General features: G+C 27.5%; 2 protein-coding genes across 4 annotated transcripts; both read right to left on the bottom strand.

The window, feature by feature from the left end:
- Positions 1-200: 200 nt before the first annotated feature.
- On the bottom strand, positions 201-2,850 carry LOC140182088 (protein FAR1-RELATED SEQUENCE 5-like). Its single transcript, XM_072228192.1, has 4 exons — positions 1,846-2,850; positions 1,289-1,692; positions 761-1,200; positions 201-209 (listed from the first exon to the last, which is right to left on the bottom strand). The coding sequence occupies exons 1-4, from the start codon at positions 2,607-2,609 to the stop codon at positions 201-203; spliced, it is 1,617 nt and encodes a 538-aa protein (XP_072084293.1). The 5' UTR covers positions 2,610-2,850.
- A 12,673-nt stretch (positions 2,851-15,523) lies between these two features.
- LOC112779646 (protein IQ-domain 26) lies at positions 15,524-19,145 on the bottom strand. Of its 3 annotated transcripts, none has more exons than XM_025823983.3 (4): positions 19,033-19,145; positions 17,697-18,213; positions 16,899-17,105; positions 15,524-16,437 (listed from the first exon to the last, which is right to left on the bottom strand). In XM_025823983.3, the coding sequence occupies exons 2-4, from the start codon at positions 18,174-18,176 to the stop codon at positions 15,847-15,849; spliced, it is 1,278 nt and encodes a 425-aa protein (XP_025679768.1). In that variant the 5' UTR covers positions 18,177-18,213; positions 19,033-19,145; the 3' UTR covers positions 15,524-15,846. The 3 variants fall into 3 exon arrangements, with proteins under 3 accessions (XP_025679768.1, XP_072084118.1, XP_025679766.1); XM_072228017.1 differs by having other exon boundaries at positions 17,697-18,526; positions 19,033-19,142; XM_025823981.2 differs by lacking the exon at positions 19,033-19,145 and having other exon boundaries at positions 17,697-19,026.
- Positions 19,146-21,042: the final 1,897 nt, after the last annotated feature.

The following is a 21,042-nucleotide window of genomic DNA, read 5'->3' as shown; positions in this document are numbered from 1 at the left end:
AATTGTGAATTAACGAAAATACACCCGAAATAACAGTGCTTTTACACCCATATTCTGTAATACTATACACCCAACCAGTTATCCCCTGCTGCTGGTACCCTGAACTGATAACTCATAACGTGTCCTTGATATTGGCTGCAATTTGAATGCGCCGCTGATGCAGCATCAAACAGGTTTATCTGAAATATAACATACACACATTACCTAAACTATTAACGAGAAAAATAAACTCAATCGCCACAAATTTAAAGAACATTACTTTTACCTCGCTTAAAACTTTCATCTTCTTCTTCTTTGTGGCATTTGCGATCTGTTTCTCCAGCTTTGAACCTAGCCTGTTTTTTGGACGTCCTCTTGTTCGAATCCTTGGCGGGCTTTGAAGCTCGTTAACGGATTCCAAGTTGGCGTCTTCGTGGGATAAAGAAGATGTCCCCTTCCTTTTGGCTTTTAATGCTTCCATCTCGGCCATGACGTTATCGTACGCGCGGTGCAGAATTGCAGTCAGCTCCTCCGATTCGGAGGCAAATTCGCATATATTTTGCGAACGAAAAACTAATTGGTCGAACCTCTTGCTTCTTGGCTCCATTAGTGGCTCGTCGTGGCTGCTCTTGATGTGTGTGTGTCGCCTCTTTACCTTCTTGCTCCATCGTTCCAATATGTATCTCGGTGACACTTGGCTTACTTGTTCGAAGCTTAACACGCTTAGTGCGTGACGGCACAGTATCCCTCTCGACTCGAATAATAAGCAATGGCATTTTACCTCGGCTGCAACAGAGTCGTAAGTAACCACGAACTTGTTGAATATTGAGCTGGAAACTTGTTCTCCGACTTCGTATACTGAATAGCCTAGAGCGGAATTCTTCAGTCTGGTGATGCAATTCGCCTTTCCTCTGAATTGCGCTTGGACTTCCCTAAACTTTGCGTGAGTGTACGCATCTTGAAACTGAGCTTCAATGCAGGATTTCGTTGCACACGGTATGACCGTATGAAAATCTGCAGCATCTGATTCTCTCTCTGCTTGCTCCCTGCTTCCGAGGCAATTATCGTATTGTTTGACGAACTGAATAAGCGAGCTGTTCCGGGTGATATACTTGTTAAAAAATGAATGCATGCTCTCGCTCCTTTGTGTGCTTCTCATCCCTGCCCAGAAATGGTGATCCAGATAGATAGGAACCCATATGTGACGGTCTTCGTACAGATCTGCATAATACACCCAAAGACAGTCTATAAATACACCCGAGAAAACATGCAACTTACACCTCTGATGCAGATTTTAAAAAGACATTACCTGAAAGCCACTTGTTGTCCCCAAGACCAAAATTCAGCAGAAAATCGTTCCAATTCCTATCGAATGAGTCTTTGCTTTGAGAGTTCCAAACAACTTGGCTCATTTCTTGTTCGATATCGGCATGTCCCTTGTACCCGTTTAATTTGCTTGGAATCTTCTTCATGATGTGCCAAATGCACCAGCGGTGAACTGTTGTTGGCATACAGGCCTCTAAAGCCCTTTTCATGGATGCGCACTGATCGGTGAGAAACCCTTTCGGAGCGTTTCCTCCCATGCAACGAAGCCAGCTTTGAAATAACCATTTGAATGATTCAATTTCTTCGTTCTTCATCAAAGAGCATCCGAGAAGTGTTGATTGACCGTGGTGATTCACCCCGACAAAAGAACCACAGACCAAATTATACCTGAAACAAATTACCATGGTCCAGAATGCAAAATCATTAGCTACACCCTAACAAATGCTTCGCATACACCCAATGAAACAGCCAATATACACCTCTACTGCGGATTCGTAAAAATAAATTAATTTGGCATCATAAACAGGGACAGTTTGTTACCTGTTTGTATTGTAGGTGGTGTCGAATGAAATGACGTCTCCGAAATACTCAAAGGCGGCTCTGCTTCTTGCATCGGCCCAAAAAGCCAGCTTAATCGATTGATCCTCTTCGAGTTGGAGCTCAAAAAAGAAATTCGGATTCTTCTCTTTCATTCTTAACAAATATTTCCCGAATTCCTTTGCATCTTCTTGTTCGGAAACATTCCGCACTTCCCTGGTAATGTAATTCCTCACGTCCTTTTCGATAAAATTTAACTCGCGGTGACCCCCGGCAGCAGCAACAAATGATTGGTAGGTTTTGCTTGGTCTGATACCGGCCTCCTCGTTATTCTCTATCGTACGACGAATGGACATGCTTAGTTCCCTGTGCTGTTTGAGCATCTCTGCTTTGCTTGGACAGCAGGGGTGTGAATGATCCAGCACAACCTTTGAAATGATCCAAGCACCGACATCCTTCAATGTGTGTATATAAATTCTTGCAGGACAGTTTAGACCGGCTGTCGGATTGGTCTTCTCGGTTGGAGATATTTTAGATTTCCATTTTCCCTCTCTGCTACATGTAATCAGTTGGTTCTTAATCTCGTTTCCCTTCCTATTTGTGCACCGAACTCTTGTAGAGAAACCTGCAGCCTTGGCGTAGTTCCTGTAAAATTTTCCAGCATCTTCAAGGGTAGTAAAGGTCATTCCAACCTTTGGAACAAGCTCGTCATCAACAACTGAGAGAGGCTGCAAAATACACCGTGTCAGAACTGTAAATACACCCATAGATATGATTCAAATACACCCAATCATGTCTAATACGATACACCCTAACCGCAACAACTCAACAACAGAATGACTTTTAAAGCCATAAACTGTAAATACACAGCATGCAGATATAATACAGTTCTAAAAACACACCTAATCATGTCTGTTATAATACAGCTGAACAACAACAAGTAAATTAAAATAACAAAAAACCAGTAAAGTGTAGATACACCCACACTTCTAGCTAAAGTACACCCAAACAAGAATTGATCTACACCCGAGCGTCTGCTACAAATTCCAGGTAATTAATCACAACTAATACATTGAATCGACAGATTCACGTAAACGTGTTACTTTCACAGTAATGTTCAGTAATTTTTCAACTACACAATGCTATACAAATTACTGAAAGAAATTTCATACTAATCCTATGTAAATCAAACCTCAGGGACTTCGTTAGATTCTGACTCATAATCCACTTCGCCTGCATTCAGATGACAATCTGAGGTTGAATGATCCATTATCTTCAAAACGAGATCAAAATTTGATTTCGAAAAACAACAAATCAAAAATAGAAAACGAAGATGGAGTTGCAGAGAGAGACAAAGGTAACCTAAACGAAGAAGCTGCTAGTGAGAAAAGGAGAAGAAAAGAACAATGGAGAAGAAGGAGGGTAAACGCGGGAGAAGAAGAAGAACGAAATCTCAAAATAACGAAAACGAAAAGGGAAAGAAATATTTTAAATCTGGTAGTTAGATATACGCGCGATGTTATATAGCGCGTGTAATCAACGTACCTGAAGCAGCGCGTATTTTGATCTTATTGTTTAATGAACTTGTATGGCATACAAGCCATTAGGGCTTGTATGCAGAGCTTTTCCGTTTTATTTTATTGGTCCAATTTTAAAACTCATTGTTCATATTGTTTATAAAAATTATTATCTACCTAGCAAAGTCCTAATTATAGTTAGTTATTAATTGAACTTATCTCATATAGCATCTTGAATGATGTTAGTACACTCAGCATGGATTGCACCTTACCACAATATATATAAATACCTTACTACCCTTTGTGATATTAATATAAATATACAATATTTTAATCAATTCCAAAATACAGTTTCTGAATTCGCATTTTCTTTTCTCCAAGAACTCTCCTTCTTGATCTCTTTTTCACACTACAATTCTTAGAACACCTTCTGCCCTCTCATATCTTTCATCAAAAGAAATCTAGATAAATCACACATCATGAAGGGAATAATAATGGTATTATCAAATTTACTAATGACAATATGACCCTCCTTGAATGTTTATAGCTTTAGGAATATACTAATGTTTTTACCCATAATAACATTACGAAAATATAAATTTTTTGAGGTTATGTCAGCTTTCTTCTTATATTATAGATTATTGCAGAAAATATTTATAAAATCAAATTACTTTTACAAAAAGATTATAGGAGAAAAAAATTATCGGTTAATAAAACCATAATCTTTGTAGATTAAAAAGATTCAAATAATAAGTTTTTTAGTTATTATTTTTATGTGAAAGAGTTTATTTTTTACTAATAATTAATTATAATATTTATTATCTAAAACTTGAAAGAATTTAATGTGTATATTTTTTAATTTGATCAAGTATTAAGTCTATTGGATAAATAAAAATAATTTAATTAAGTGTTAATCACAATATTACTATTCTCTCTAAATTATATGTAATAAATTCTTAAAAGAAGAGAAGTGAAAATATAAATTAAAAAGATATGCAGTGAAAATTTAAAATTAAATAAAAAATTAAAAAAGTATATATATTAATAATAATATATTTTTATGTGAATAATATTAAGGAATTTTTTAAAATTATATTTAATTATAAATTTAATATATTTTTTGAAATTTTATGAATTTGTTTAAATTATATTATTTTATTAATTTTATTTTTTATAAAACAGAATTATAAAGAGATAAAACGTGAGAGAGAAAATTAAAAAAAAAAAAGAAAAAAATAAAAAAAATAAAAAAGAAGAGAATTTGTTAATTTTAATCACTGTTGATTAAGTAATCAAATCTTACCTAGAACGTCAATAAATAAACTTAATCCTTAAGAAATAAAAATCACCAATGCTCATCATAAGACATCAAACATAATTTGATCTCATCTCACCCCACACATCAAATATACATTATGCTTAGGGCTCTCAATTCATATCCTATTTGTGGGTATTTAATTCGGTCCAACCCGTTCGAATAGGATAGGCTATCCAATCCGCTGCGGGTAGAATAGAGTATAGTTCGGATATGTCTGCGGGTAAGGTAGAGTACGAGTTTAGGGTATATCCTACCCTACCCTACCCGCACCTCATATATAACACATATTTTATTAAAAAATAGGTATATAGTGAAGGAAGTGAAAATTGAATCGACAACCTCCTTTATGTAATGACTTATAATAAGTGAACAACCACTAAAATAGTTAGTTAATTTAGTAATTTAGAGCATTAGTTTTTTATTTTTTATGTTATTAATATGTATAAAATTTGAAATGATTGAATTTTATATTTACTTTGAAAAAATTTGATATTTCTGCGGGTAGGATAGGGTAGGTAAGGTTTAGAACTTTAGGGTGTAGGTAGGGTTAGGGTTGAGAGATTCTCAACACGCAAATAGGATAGGGTAGAATTTTAATAAAATTTTCAACTCGCGAGTAAAATTAGGGTAGAGTCCAAACCCTATCCTACCCTACCCATTGCCAGCCCTAATTATGCCTACTAATACATAGGCTCAGATATGATCTCTAATCTAATATTGGTCGAACATCTTTCAAAAATTAAACTTCAGCTTAATGCATGTGTAAGAAGTAGCTAGGTGCTGGTCCAAACCCTAATTTGGTCCACACTACCATTTAGATTACAAATAAAGCTAGTGAAAAAGTAATTTAGGATTAGATTAATTAAGGATCCACTATGTTTTAATGTTGGGTAAAAAGTAAAAAGAGCATAACACCAAGTAGAAAAGGACAATGAAAAAGGCCCATTAAACTTTTTGTAAAGTTAATGATGACATTAACCCAAAAAGTAAAACGAGGTTAAGATATACATGAGATGCCTGCTTGTAATTAACAGACACTACTTGAAAGAAAAAACAATTAATCAGACAAAAAAAAAAAACAATTAAAGGTTAATTAAAGTATATTTTTCAATATTCTATTATGTTTATCTATTTTATTCCCTCAATGTACGAATATAATGAAGAAACCTATGAGTTATTGTTTTAACCATATATAGTGAAGTAATAATTTAGGTAATGTAACTTTTGTTATTTATTACTTTAATTAAATCACTATATAATAGAATAAACAAAAAATTAAAAAATGTTTCCTAAAACAAACAATATATTATTTAATAAAGTATAAAATTAACAGACTTTAAATAATTCTTCTGAAGATAAAGAAAAAATAAATTTTGAACATTATTTGAGGATTCAAAACCATGTAACTAAAAATTAGTCATCAATCACTTATTCATTTAGAAATACAAAATGTTCTCATATTTATATTTTTAATCAAATTTAATAAATAATAAAATTAAATTATATTTAGAATTATAATTAAACTTTATAAATAATATAATATTTTTATTCACATCTATAAGAAAGATAAGAATAAAAATATAAAAATATAATGGTAGTTAATTGGTGGCTGATATTTTGTGTTAATGAAAAAATTTTATTATTCTATTTTGCAATGAAAACTTTGATTAATTTAATTTGATGGTTGATTGTTCTGTTACAAAAATGTATGAGGACTAATTTATAGTATTAATAGATTTCTTTTTTTTTTTCCGAGAATTACAGTACCAAACTCCAATATATATAAAGCTTCAATTTATTGAGAATAAAATTTTCTTAGAATAAAATCATCTGATATTTACTTACTTACTTTTTTACCAATATATCAAACACATTCTTAAAATTTTAAATTTAAATTAAAAAAAGTGAGATTATATTGTAACAAAATTAAATTAAATATATCAATTATTGTGATGTACGGATCCAAGATTTAATTATTTATTTATTTCAAATCATTTCACCCTTTGGTTGTGTTTTCAAAGTCCAAAGGGATTAATAAGATACAAAACCACGGTCTTACCCAAAATTTCGATTAGATTTAACTAATAACTGTGTGCGTTTAAAAATAATAAAAAAATGTGAAGCTACATAATCTCAATAGAGTAATAATAATTAAGAATCCTATTACTTCATCCTTTTAATTATTTTTTAATATTTAAATAATAAAATTTTAAGTATATATATTTTTTGAAAAATATTATATAAATAAAAAATAAAAAATTTTGTTTATTATTTAAAAATTAGAAAAAAAAGTTAGGATGATAAATTAAGACTTTCAATTATTTTTCATCTAAATAAGCTTCACCAATTAGTGACGAAAGCATAGCAGCAAATTAAGCTCTTAGACCAAACAAATTGGACGACATTATTGCTTAGAATAATAAACCGATTTAAATATTAATTAACTATTAATGTTTGAATCACAGTTTCACTATACAGATAAAATGCTTGTTTAAGGAAGCACTTAATAGTTTAATGTGTTTTGGCCATTTCTCAACGTCTCTTTTTCTGTCTGTTCAAACAATGGGAGGGTATAAAGAGGTTAAAAAATTAAAGGAAGTTGATGGAAAATTTTTTATTTTATGAATAAATTCTGAAGATACCTTATCATCAATAACAATGATTTTTTTATTGTTTAACATGTACTCTTTGATCTTAAAAGGTGGAGCATTGCAGGATCTAAATATTTCACCGGTTAACAAATACTTTATGATATTTTTTAAAAATATTATAAATAGAAGATTTGAATATACGTAAACTTGAAAGGGTTTTAATGTATTAAAAATTTTAATTTTTTTTATTTTAATTCTTTTATACCAATGACGGTAGGTTACATTTTTTTGGTTGTTTTTATAACTTTGTTTTTGTTTTCACAATGAGTAATACACTAATATTACGCATTTAAATCTTTTAATAAATTAAATTTAATTAAATTAAACAATAAAATTTAAAATAATACTAATTATAACTGATTTTTATTATATTAGAACAATTTAGTTAAATTTTATTAACAAAAATATTTAAATATATAATATTATTCTTTCAGAATGCATATAAACTTAAAAGTTTGATTAATTCATGAAATCCATCCTTAAATTCTTTTATTTTTTACGTATACTCTTTTTAAAGGAAACTATTTAAATAGTATCCAAAAATTTATATCATTGACAAAAATAACTCCCAAAAAATACTAACCATAAATAAGTCTGCAAAAAATTTAAAAACACGACAAAAATAATTATATATTAAATATATATTATAAAAAAATTTTAAAAAGATCAAATTTTGATACAAATTTTTGTAATTATTATTAGAAAAATAAGATCTTTTCATCCTTAAAATTTGATAATTTTATATCAAACAAATTTTTTAAAAGATTTTTTATTGTGAATTATCACATTTTTTTAAAAAATTAAAAAAAAAAATCTAAAGACCAATTTTTGTTCTAAAACTTTTTGTGCACCTTCTAAATATTTTTTAAATATTGTCATAAAAATTTATATCAAATAAATAAATGGTTTGTTAAATACAAATTTTTTTCACTTATAAAAAATATAATAATTATTGATTATTTTTATTGTATTTTTAAATTATTTAGATATTATTTTATCGATAATATATTTTAAAAATTCTTTATCAATTGCTAAATCTTTTCGTTATCAAATTAGTAATTAAAAAAATAGCACATCTAAGTTCAAAAAATTTAGGAAGGCAAGTTACACCATTAAAAGAATTCATGAAAGTAATTTATATGTAACCAAAATTTTAGGAGTTAAAGGGTGCTAATTTCAATTAAAATAAATATGCATTAAAAAGGTTTAGAAAATCCATTTGTAATGCATATTTAGATTATAAAGTGGGCATCATCTATATAATTCACACCAAATAATAATAATAAAAAAATAAAAATAAAAATATAAAATATTTTTTAATAATTTATTTTTTAGTTATTGATATTAAATTTACAATTTTAAAAATAAAAATATAAAAATATTTTTTTAACTCAATAGAAAAGCGACTAAACAGGCACGACAGTGCCTGTTGAACCGTTGAACCGCTAGTAATAATAATAAGGTCAATTTTATGGTGCTTATTATTTGGTGTCTAAATTTTGCCTAACTTTTTTTTATAATAAGTTTTGAATTCTTAAAAATTATTTATTTTTATATCTTTTTAATTAAATATTAATTTTTAACTCTTTTTAATAAATAGACACCATCTTTTAGGCATGATAGCATTCACCTAATAATAAAATGAGGAGGCAAAAAAGATAATAGAGAGCGTCGAAGACAGTGAGAGAGAAGGTCCTTATATAGGCACACTGCACGAAATATTGACAATGATGTATGCATGACGTCATACTTATTCTTTCCAAAAGGGTTTAACAAATACTTTAAAAAAAGACATAATTAGTTCCATTAGTTTATATCAATTTTAAACAAACAAATTTATAATTTTATTATGTACTCCTGTGTTTTATACAATAAATATTTCTTAAATTAAAAGAAAAATTTTATTTTTTAATAAAATTTTTAATATTTAAAAAATATTTGTTAGCTAAATTATTTCCTTATATATAATGTTGTTTTGTTTTAACAATATTTACTTAAAAGTTTTAAGTAAATATTGTTAATCCGACCATTTTTTTTCTATTTTTCATTTAAAATATTAGGCAATTTTTAATCAAATTAAAATAACATAATGAACTAACCTAAAAATCATTAAGTAAGATAAACATTTAAAAATTGTTAAGTAAATAAACTATGAATTTTGTTACATATTTAAATATTTTTAAGGTTTAATTATTTTGTTAGTCTTTATAATCTCGCGAAATTTTCAATTAGGTCCTTATACTTTTTTTTATTTTAATTGAGTCCTTACACTAAATTTTTTTTTTAATTTGGTCCTTACATTTTTTTTTCTTTTATTTAGGTCTCTATACCAATTTTTTTTAGTTGAGTCTCTATAAAATTAAGTCAATTATTACTAAGAGGAATTTAATTGAAAAAAAAATTAGTACATAGATCCAATTAAAAAAAATATATAAAGATCTAATTAAAAATTTTATAAAAACTATAAAAATTAAATAGAGTAATTAAACCTATTTTTAAGTTAGACCAACGTTTTATAATTTTTAAAAATTTTCCACTGGCAAGCACGTGAGGTTATGGCTATAGCCTATAGAGTAAGAGTAGAATATGTGCATGAAAAAAAAAATGCGACGCGAAATCCAAAAAGAAAAAGAGTTCTAAAAACCCATGAGTCAAATGAAACCCTAATCATTGCTGATATGAAATTTAAGATTCAAACACTTTACACTTCTCCCTTCAACACCCACGCGCTGCCTCAACGCGTGTACTAAACTCTCTCTCCCTCATCAACAATAATATTAATTCCTTTCATTTTCTCCTCTTATATCTAAAAATAGAATTTATTTAACTTCTGTCTTAAGTAATAAATTAAGAATCTTTTCTAAAAATACAAAAAATTTAAATTTTGTATTTATTAAATAAAAATATTTAAAATATTTTATTAATATATAATAATCTTATTATATATCTTTAGAACACATCATAACTAAATTTATAAAAATATTATATATATATTATATAATTAATTATCAAATTCAGTATTAAATATATATTATTTTATATATTTTTAGTATATATTTTATATGTTCATAAATAATTTTTATATATATATATATATATATATATATATATTATATATACATGAATGTTATATATTATTTAGGACAAATTGCATAAAAAAATAAAGGATGAATCAATTTTATTCATTTATAAATTTTTTAAAATCGTTATTTTTTTTATCCTGTATTTATTCTATATAAATTGTTATAGAATATAGAGGTTTCAAAATTTATACATAAAATCGTTTTACTCATTTATAAACTTTTTAAAATTGTTATTTTTTTATTCTGTATTTATTCTATATAAATTGTTATAGAATATAGATGTTTCAAAATTTATACATAAAATCGTTATAGAGCGTAGATATTTATGTAAAAACTAGTTATCATTGTAAACTGCTATAAAGATGCGTATAAAAGTTTACGTGAAAATTAACTACCATCATAAATTCTTATAAGATGTAAAAATTTATACAAAAATTGACTACTATCATATATCATACAAGATATAGCGGTTTACACGTACAAAATTTAAAAGTTTATGATGCTAGTCAATTTTTTCATAAATTTTAGGGTAAAGTATTAAATTGGTCCTATATTTGGACGTAATTCTATTTTAGTTCTTAAGGTTTAAAGTGTTCTATTTAAATATAAAAAAAGTTTCATTTAGCATCAATTTAGTCTCACAGTGAAGTCAAAGTTAAATAATTAACAGAATATCCCACATAATAATACAAGAACAAAATCAATAATTTGGAGAACAAGTACAAACTCCAGAGGCACAAAATCAACCATTGATGTATCAATACATTTATTTATCATTCTCTTTAGTTTTATAGAAAATATTTTATTTATATTGTAAAAAAAATAATAAATAAATGTATTGATGTATCCATGGTTGATTTTGTGCTTCTGGAGTCTGTATTGTTCTCCAAATTATCGATTTTGTTCTTGTACTGTTGTTATGTAAGACATTCCCTTAATTATTTAACTTTGACCTCAATGTCGGACTAAATTGATACTAAATGAAACTTTTTTGATTCAAATAGAACACTTTAAACCTTAAGAACCAAAACAGAATTACGCCCAAACATAAGGGACCAATTTAGTACTTTACCCTAAATTTTACATTCTATAAAGATTTATAATAATTTATTTTTACATAAACTTCTATATTTTTTAATAATTTAGATATAAATTTTAAAATTTTTATAGTAATTTACATAAAATAAACAGATAACCAAAATATAATCATTTAAAAAAAATTTACAATTAAATAAAATTAATTCATCCTTTATTTATTTATACAATTTGTCCTATCCTTTAATTTAATTCTAATTAGTGTAACATTCCTTTCAAATTTTCACATGGTATATTATTTTCACTCTACTAAAATGCTCAAAATCCTGATTTAGAATTTAGTTATCTAATTATGACACCCAACAATTGCCTCATTTGGATCTTGTTTCTATGTAATTGAAAGCAGGTTTGCGTAGAGACTAATCTTGCTACTTATCTTTTATGATGGTAATAAACATTCTTCGAAATATTGCAATGATTCTATCTCAATTTTGAATGACTTCGTGACTAATATATAGAGCTGAAATGTAATCATGATCATACCAAGATATAATTATGTAATGCAGAAGTTAAACGAAAGGGAATAGTAAAATTATTATTCTTGATTTGCGGGGAAAGAAACCATGGAAAAATTTATAAATATACCATAAATACCGATATTTAATAATTTTAGTCGTTAATTTTAAATAATATATTATATACATATTTTTATAGTTAAAATTAATTATTAAAAAACGTGAACACTAATATTTTATCAACAATACTAGAAAATCAAGAGGAGATCAGTCAAAAATTTGTCAAATGTCTCTAGGTGAATCTAAAACCTCTATGTGGATGGTGTTTATGCTAGGTATTAGAATATTTTTTCTACTAAATATCAGAATGTTTCTTTTTCATACTAAATGAATGTTCTTTTATATATTTTATAAATTTTTTTATATACTAAGAATCGGAATTATTGGAAGTTTCGTGATTCCCACCTCTATTTCTCTAACATATCATTCAAAATTTTAATTTAAAGTGAAAAGCAATTAATATCAAATATTATAAATTAAAAATAAATAAAATTAATTAAATATAATTATAAATTAATTAAGTTCTTGGTTCCATATACTTTTTCATATTTTATAGCTAACGTTTTGATTTTGGAAAAGAATTAGAAAAACAAAAAGAAGTAAGATGATTATATATATTGACATAATTATGAGTTTTGCAAAAGCTGTATTTTCTTAGTAACTTTAAAAAAAAAAAGGGGAACTCTTAGCTTTTGAGAAGATTCCATTGCTAAGCTACTTCGCTTCGATTAAAATAATTTGCTTCCTAACATGAGATAAGACAATGGAAAGGAACATGTCTAGTAGTGTCACTATCTTTGGAGATTTTCTTTTTCCAAATTGAAAATGCCCTATTAATCATGATTCTGATAAAGTGGAAACTCAGGTGTGCAGTCGATTTTACATAAATATCTGAGAGTCGTTAAATAATTTGATTGATTTGACTAAATTTTTATCTAACAGCTATCAGGTATTAACTTCACGTAAAATCGACTACACTTGAGTTTTCACCTTTGGATAATTGGATCGAATTGTCTGATTTAATTGGATTAATCAAAAGTCGTTTATTAGACCGATTTTGTTTAAGAAAAAAATTAATTATGTTAAATTGGTCAAATAAATTTAGTGTTTTAGCGATTAATCAATTTAAAATAATAAAATATATTAAAATTATATATATATATATATATATATATATATTATATACAGATATTATTTTATTATATTTAATTCCACTTCAATTAAATTTTTGTTGAATTTTCAAATTTTAAAATCTCTAATTCCATTGATTTCAATTTTGGTCTTTGGAACCTTGCTACTAGTTCAATTCTTTAATATTTACTTCTACAAAACATCAAAAAACACAAAAAAAAAAAAAAAGAGAAAAAAGAAGGATGCATAATCAATTAATCATTCATCGTTATTTTTTTATAATTGCAAATATTTTAATTTTAAACAAAAATAAGTGTACAGAATAATTGTAATTTTGGTGGCAAGTGGCGACCATTGATTTTGAGTTTGAGTTTCAAATTTTCTGGCAAATTATTATGACCTTCACAACTGATAATTGTTCTGAACAACAATGTCCTTTTCAAGTGCTGGTTATTGCCAAACACATGAACAACTATCAATAGAGAAAAAACTGTGTTTAGTGAAAGTGACATTTCAACCATTTACCAGTGCTTCAAACTATTATGAGTTATGATTTCCCATCTACACAGACCCCATCATCCTTTCCACAGTTAATTATTAATAATAAATAATAACAAATACATTTATTATTATAAATTTAAAAAATTTTCAAGTATACTAGTATATAACTGTTTTAATAATTTTTAATCATTAATTTTAATTATAAAAAATATATATAATATATATATAATTAAAATCAACGATTAAAAATACTAAAATACTGGTATACCGATATATTTAAAAACTTTTCTATAAATTTTAGCTTCTAGTTCTTTACTCTTTCCCTGCATTCCGAAACCATCAATACAGCAATAAGCATTTAAGAGCCATAACATATTTTACCTAAAATAGCACTCTGAAACTGTTTGAACTTCAATCCAAATTGTATAAAGTTAAAAAAAAATTCAAATGTTCACATAACATCGAAATATTCTAGTAATTTTAACTAATATATATTATATATTTTTTAAAATTGAGATAAACAATTATGCATGGCACAAAAGATTTACAAAATCAAACTACTTTTACAAAAAAAGTCGTAAGTTGACAAAAATTTTTGACTAAGAAGACCAATGTATTTATAGATAAAAAATCAAATAATAATTAGATATTGGCATAAAAAATATACTGATAGTTATAAAATTAACTTAAAAACTATTTTTTTAAAATAATTGAATCTTAATTCTAACTTTTAATTATAACATTAGTATTCTTTTCAAATTATATGTAATAAATATTTGAAAGAAGAGAAATAAAAATATAAATTAGAAAGAAAAGTGGTAAAAATTTAAAACTAAATAAAAAACTAAAAAAATATGTATATAATAATGATGATAATAATAATTTTTATTTGAATTATATTATTTTATTAATTTTATTTTTTGTAGAACAGAAAGATAGAAAAAATAGAAAATGAGAGAAAAAAGAGAGAAAGATAAAGATGAAGAACGAGAGTAAGAGCGAGAGTGAGATTTGTTAATTTTGGAAGAAAATTTTTTAATTTTAATTGTAAAAAAAAATCGGATGACATATTTTGATTTGTCAAATTACTAATATAAAAGATAAATTATATATAGAGTAAAAATGGTAGAGAAATGAAAAATGGAGAGAGATAGATGAGAGAATTTAGGAAGGGAGTTTATTAATTTTGAAAAAAAAAATATTTTCTCTAAATTTTAATAAAAGAATGTCATGGGATAAATTTGATTATTAAATTAGATAGTAATATATGATACATAATATAGGTATATTTTAATTTTAATTTTAATTTTAATGCAATTAAAGAATGTCATGTTGCACATTTTGATTGTCAAATTAATAATTAGTCATTGATATTGATAATGATATATAAAATAGATAGAGTGGTTGAAGGAATGAGAAATAGAGAAAGGAAGAGGGAGGAGGGTAGAACTCTTTAATTTTGGAGGGAAATATTTGATTTCAATTGTAACGAGGGAGTGATATGCGACATATTTTGGTTGTAAAATTAGTAAAGATGAGAGAAGAACTCTTTAATTTTGGAGGGAATGATTTAATTTCAATTACAATGAGAGAGTGACATGTGGCACATTTTAGTTGTGAGGAGGAGAGGAAAATTCCTTAATTTTGGAGAGAAAGATTTAATTCCAATTGCAATGAGAAAGTGATATGTAGCACATTTTGGTTGTAAAATTAGATATATATATATATATATATATATATATATATATATATATATATAGGTTCATTCAAAAATTTAATTATACATTATTATTACATTGATTAAAAAAATATATTTAAATTAATTATTTATTATTTTTAAAATTGCAAAAATACAAAGATACACAATATATAATATTGAAAAAAAAGGCCAAATTCTTTACTAGATGTAAATAATTTGGTACATTAAAGAAAGACATCATTCAGGAGAGAGAAAGAAAGAAAAAAAAATTGAAAAAAAAAAAAGAATGTACATTAGCAAACTTTGTTCTATCCTTGAGTTTGTAAATTATAAGCACAAGGTTGGAAAAACAAATTCCAAGGTAAATAGTAGTACTAACAAACATCACTTTAGACTTTAGACTTTTTGATCCTCTCTCAGATATTCCCTTTTTCTTTAGATTCTGAAACTGACATATATAGGGCATATTAACCAACCAACCAACCAAAACCATGTCAAAAATTCCATGATTCTTGACCTTGAAAATTGGATGGCCTATGCATTCTAACACCACTTATGCTGTTCCTTGCTGCCATCATTTCATTGAGTGAAAGCCTCTTCTTTGGCTCAGGCCTTTGCTTTGGAGCACTATGACACCTTAATTTTGCATTAAAAGATTGAGTATTTGACATGTAATTTGGATAATTGGAATAAGGCCTAAAAAATGTGTCCCCTCCACACACACTTTTAGCCGGTGTGGCCGGGGCAATTTTAGGGTGCGCGTAGTTTGCGAATCTTGGAGTGTTGTGTGCCGTCGAATACCTACATTCGTCGGCACTCAAGTACCAATCGAAATCTTGAAGGTGCCGGCAATCTGGGACCGAGATTCGGCCAGGAAGAGGGGATGAGACAGCGTGGTATGGCGGATCTTCGCCACATTCGGACATTGTAGAGGTGTAACGCCTTGACCTTGATGATCTAGTCTTGTAAGTGTCAATTTCAACAATTTTTGGAGACTCATCAAATCCATTCAATGATGCTTCATAAGATGTAGGTATCATCATCCTTTTGCTGTGGAATTCACTCCTTGTTTCATCAAATCGTTCCTAGTACAAAAAAAATAAACATTGTCTTAAATTAGAATTAACTACAATAGTCAGTTTAAATTTAAGGTGGAAACTCAAGTGCAGTCGATTTCACGTGAAGTTCATAACTAGTGGACTTCACGTGGAGTTAATAACTGAGAGCCATTAGATGATTTGACTGTTTTGACTAAATTTTCATCTAACGGCTCTCGACTATTAAATTCACCTGAAGTCGACGGCACCTGAGTTTTCACCTAAATTTAAAGTTGCATTTGGTTTGCGTTTTTTATATTCAATTTCTTAAAATTTGTGAAGAAAAAAAAAAAAACACAAACAATAAAGATAAAAAAACAGAATTTTATTATTTTTGTTATTTTCTTTTTTCACAAAATTTTAAAAATAAAAACATAAAAAATAAATCATCTTATTTTGAATCCAAAACAACTTATAATCAAAAGCCATCTAGAATTAAAAGCTTTTACCAGAGATTTTCTTGCAAGAACTTCCGGGAGGAACCTATTGTCTTTGCTCATGGAACGGCGGGCGCGCTGCGACCGGACGGCGGCCTGAGCTCGAATTAGAGCCTGCATACTGTGAAGAGTTGCGGCAGCCCTCTTTCTAACTAGAAAACCTCTAACAAGAGCTTGTATCTTAACCAATCCTTTCAGTGCTCTAAGAGCCTTCCTTGCCTGAAAAAAAAAAAATGAAAAATCTTGGATTTAATGTTGCTACTAGAACATTCTATAATTATACAATATGCATTGATCAATAAAAAATTTTGAAATTATGAAATTATCATTATCATTACATTGTCAAATAGAGCATTCAAGATGGTAAAAGGTAAAAAAGTGCACCAAACTTGTTTAAAACAGAAAATGGAGGATTTGGATGCTAACGAGGCAAGTCAAAGGAAAAGTGCATATGCTAATGCTAGTTTCAATGAAGAAAAAGAAAAAGGACATTTGAGAGAAGAGTCACTGTTTCATTAAGAATCTAAAACCAACTTTCTCACCTTTTTAGAGAGAGGGGGACAAAAGAGTAGGAACCAAGCAATTAACTTCACTTATACCAACAAAAACAAAAGATGTGTTTTTTATAGAAAAGATCACAAAAACAATGGAAATACACAAAAAACAGACATACCCATTTGTGAAAACAAGCAATAAAACATCAACACCAAATCAAAATTTGATTTTTAAACATACCCAAATGAGAAAACAAGCAACAACACATTACCATCAAATCAAACTTTGATTTTGAAAGAAGATAAAGTGACATACCAAATAGCCTCTGAAGAAAGTTTGGATTTTTACAGCAGCCCACTTGTCTCTGCTGCCACTGAACAATGTGCCTCTCCCTTGGCTTGTCAGCCTAACAACTGCCACCGCCGCCTGCGCAGCTGCCACGGCGGCATCTGCAGCCGCGGCAGTGGCAGCTGCCACAGCAATTGCATGCTTGTTCTGCTCACTCTCAGTGTCAGCAATATAGGATCTAATCCAAGCACCATCAGAAGAAGAATCCAAAGCTGCACCATTGGAAGGAGCAACAATGTTTCTATTATTATTATTATTATCCTTCTCTACTTGCTTAGCAAAACTCCATCTTTTCTTCTCTTTCTTGTCATAAGAAGAAGAAAAAGAAGATGTTATTGTTGCCAATGACCCTGAATTTTCAATGTGGTGTTGATCCTTATTACTATTCTCTTTATTCTCCTTTTTCATTCCTAATAGACCCTTCAACCACCTTGTAGCTTTTCCCATAATAACAACTTCTCCTTCTTCAACACTATCACCAGAACTAGAAAGTGGAAGAGAGAGTGTTAAAGTGGGTTTCTCAAATGTAGCAACCAAATCCAAATGGATCCAAATGTGAAGGTTTTTTTTGGTTTGGTTTGAAAATGAGAGGGAGGGGTGTGAATATTGATGATGATGCAAGCAAGCACAAAGGGATTGTAGAGGGAATAGATTAATAATAAACGGTGCAAAGAGTTAGAAAAGCATCAAACCTTAATAAATGGGGTGAAGAAGGAAGAAAAAAAAAAGATTTAAAATTTTGGATAAAGATTGGAACTTTTTTTGAAAATTAACTTCTGACAGCACCTCGTGAAGAACTGCATTAGAAGACAAAAAGAGGGTCACAGAAAGTTAGCAGAGAGAGCCTCAAATGAGAAAAAAAAAATTAAATTTTGTTTTTAAAAAATAAATTAAAACAACCCCATTAAAATAGTTGCAAAATTTTTCAAAATCTAACCTCAGGAGTAAAGAGACAATAATTAACAGACAAAGCATAACGATGAAAAATCACATTGAAAAAAAATGGTAATAAAAATAGGCCACAAAAATCATGGGGAGACCAAAACTGCAAAACACAAAATCAGGAACTCTTATTTTTTTCATTTAAATTCAAAAAAGAAAAAGAGCGCCGAACTATCCTTCCACTCACTCAACTAAAATAAAAAAAAATCACTGCAAATTCTTGTAAATTTCTTCCCTTATAAACTGCAAAACTTTCTTGAGTTTCTTCTTTTTTATCTTTATTTTTTCTTTATCTTTCTCTTTCTGGAGCAACGTGTACACTACATGTCTACATACAAATGAAAGATTATATGATACTCACTGACAAAGTCATTTCTGATTCAAAACCTTCAATGAGTATGAACTATAATAAGAATTGCTGTTATTCCAAGAATATCGATATGTTAATTGAAATTAAGGGGTAAAATAACTGAAATATCAGTGTTTTAGAATATAAATCTCTCTTTGAATTTTTATATCATTTATTCATAGAAAAAATTCTTCATTTATTTAAAATATTAAAAAAACAATTATTCCAATATTTTTCAAATAAATTATTCTTATTATATATTATCTCATAGTAAATAACAACATGTTTAACCTAAAATACGTCGTACCCACTTTAAAGTTCAAAATTTTTTTTGTTATTTACGCGAGGTAAACACTAATTCGTTGTGGATTGTAACTCTGTTTAAGGGCTTGTCACTAGCTAACGAGTTGGTACATACACAAGACGAAATTCAAATTTTTCAACATTTACTTAAGCGGACTAATGAGTTAACCACATCAACCCAATTTAGTTCTAAAGTTCAAACTTTAATAAAGGCTAAAACTAGCTGTGGAAACAGGCCAAACTTTACTCTTAACAGACTTTACCTGTCATGTAGTTAATTGGTCTGGGCCTGACCTGTTAGACTTTTTCAAAATACTAAATTTGGCCTGATTTGTAACTTGTTAAAAGATCTGATAATTTTTTTATAAAAATAAAAATATTATTTATAAAGTGTTTTTTAATAAAAATATTTATATGTAATATGACATATTTAATATTTATAAAAAATTTTTAATTTTTAAAGTATTTAAAATATACAAAAATATTTATAATAAAATATAATAAATTTAAAATATCTAATAATTATGTTAATAATAAAATTAATTTATATATTTAATTATGTTTTAACAGGTTAAGCAAGTCTGACAAGCTAATAAAATTAATTAGTGAATTTGAATTTGATATATTAATATATTAAAATTTTTATAAAAATCTAAATTTGTATCTATTTTATAACAAGTCAGATTAGAACTGGTCAGACTAAGATCCCTAGCTAAAATTTGAAGATCACATTGAACATTTGAACCTATAGTAATATATATTAACAAATATTACAGGTTCGAATCTCATATCTTTAATAAAAAAAAAAAACATGCATTAACAAGGGACTATACTATAATAAAAATGCACACTTTGTAATCTTCTTCTTTGTCCCATCTAAATATAACATATAAACAAAATAGATTATGACATATATTCACAAATTATCACATAAATATCCTTCATTTTTTTTCTTCCTTATTTTTTTATTATTATTGTAACAAATAGTAGTGGTTCCAGAAACAACTTTCTCGCTGACCATGATGATGATGATGATTCCACTGAGCTTCTTTTTCTATTTTCACTTACCCTTTTGCTGCTACAACCACAGTTCCTTATTATTAATATTCTGCTGCTGCAAAACCTGAAACACTATATTAGTATGTGTTAGTAGTATCCATTTGTCAAAAGGGTTTTTGATTTCTAAGTGGAATGGTCAATGGTGCTATATATTGCTATCATTTTATTGAACCTAATTATGAGCAATAAATTCAGCCTAGTTTTTTTTTAGCTAACAAATTTTAATATGAAAAAAATATGTGAATTTTTTGTGGAAATAGATTTTTTAGTGTATATATAAATGAGTGAACCGTGCATATATACAACATGTGAATACAACAATTTAAGAAAATATCCTTACATAATATCTTTAAAACTAAACACTAACGTAAGAAACTATTGTGAGTTTATGACAATTATTTTCCTTAAAATTTGAATTGTGATAATTGTTTAGTGAAAAAATTTGACTGATTAATAGTGAAGTTTTCTTTCTCTTTCTTTTAATTTGTGCCTGATTTAATTTGTATGAAAGCCAATATCCGTTTTTATTTAACCATTTTTCTGACTTCTTTTTATTCGAATCCGATTTGAATAAAAACAAATATATTTGATTAACTTATTTTTAAAATATTAAAAATAATTTTTAATAATTTATAATACTAAATATTTTTTTGACAATAT

This window comes from Arachis hypogaea, chromosome 19 (genome assembly GCF_003086295.3).
Source record: "Arachis hypogaea cultivar Tifrunner chromosome 19, arahy.Tifrunner.gnm2.J5K5, whole genome shotgun sequence".
Taxonomy (NCBI): Eukaryota; Viridiplantae; Streptophyta; class Magnoliopsida; order Fabales; family Fabaceae; genus Arachis; species Arachis hypogaea.
Note: the sequence above shows the minus strand (reverse complement) of the source record. Positions and strands in the feature narration are given on the sequence as shown.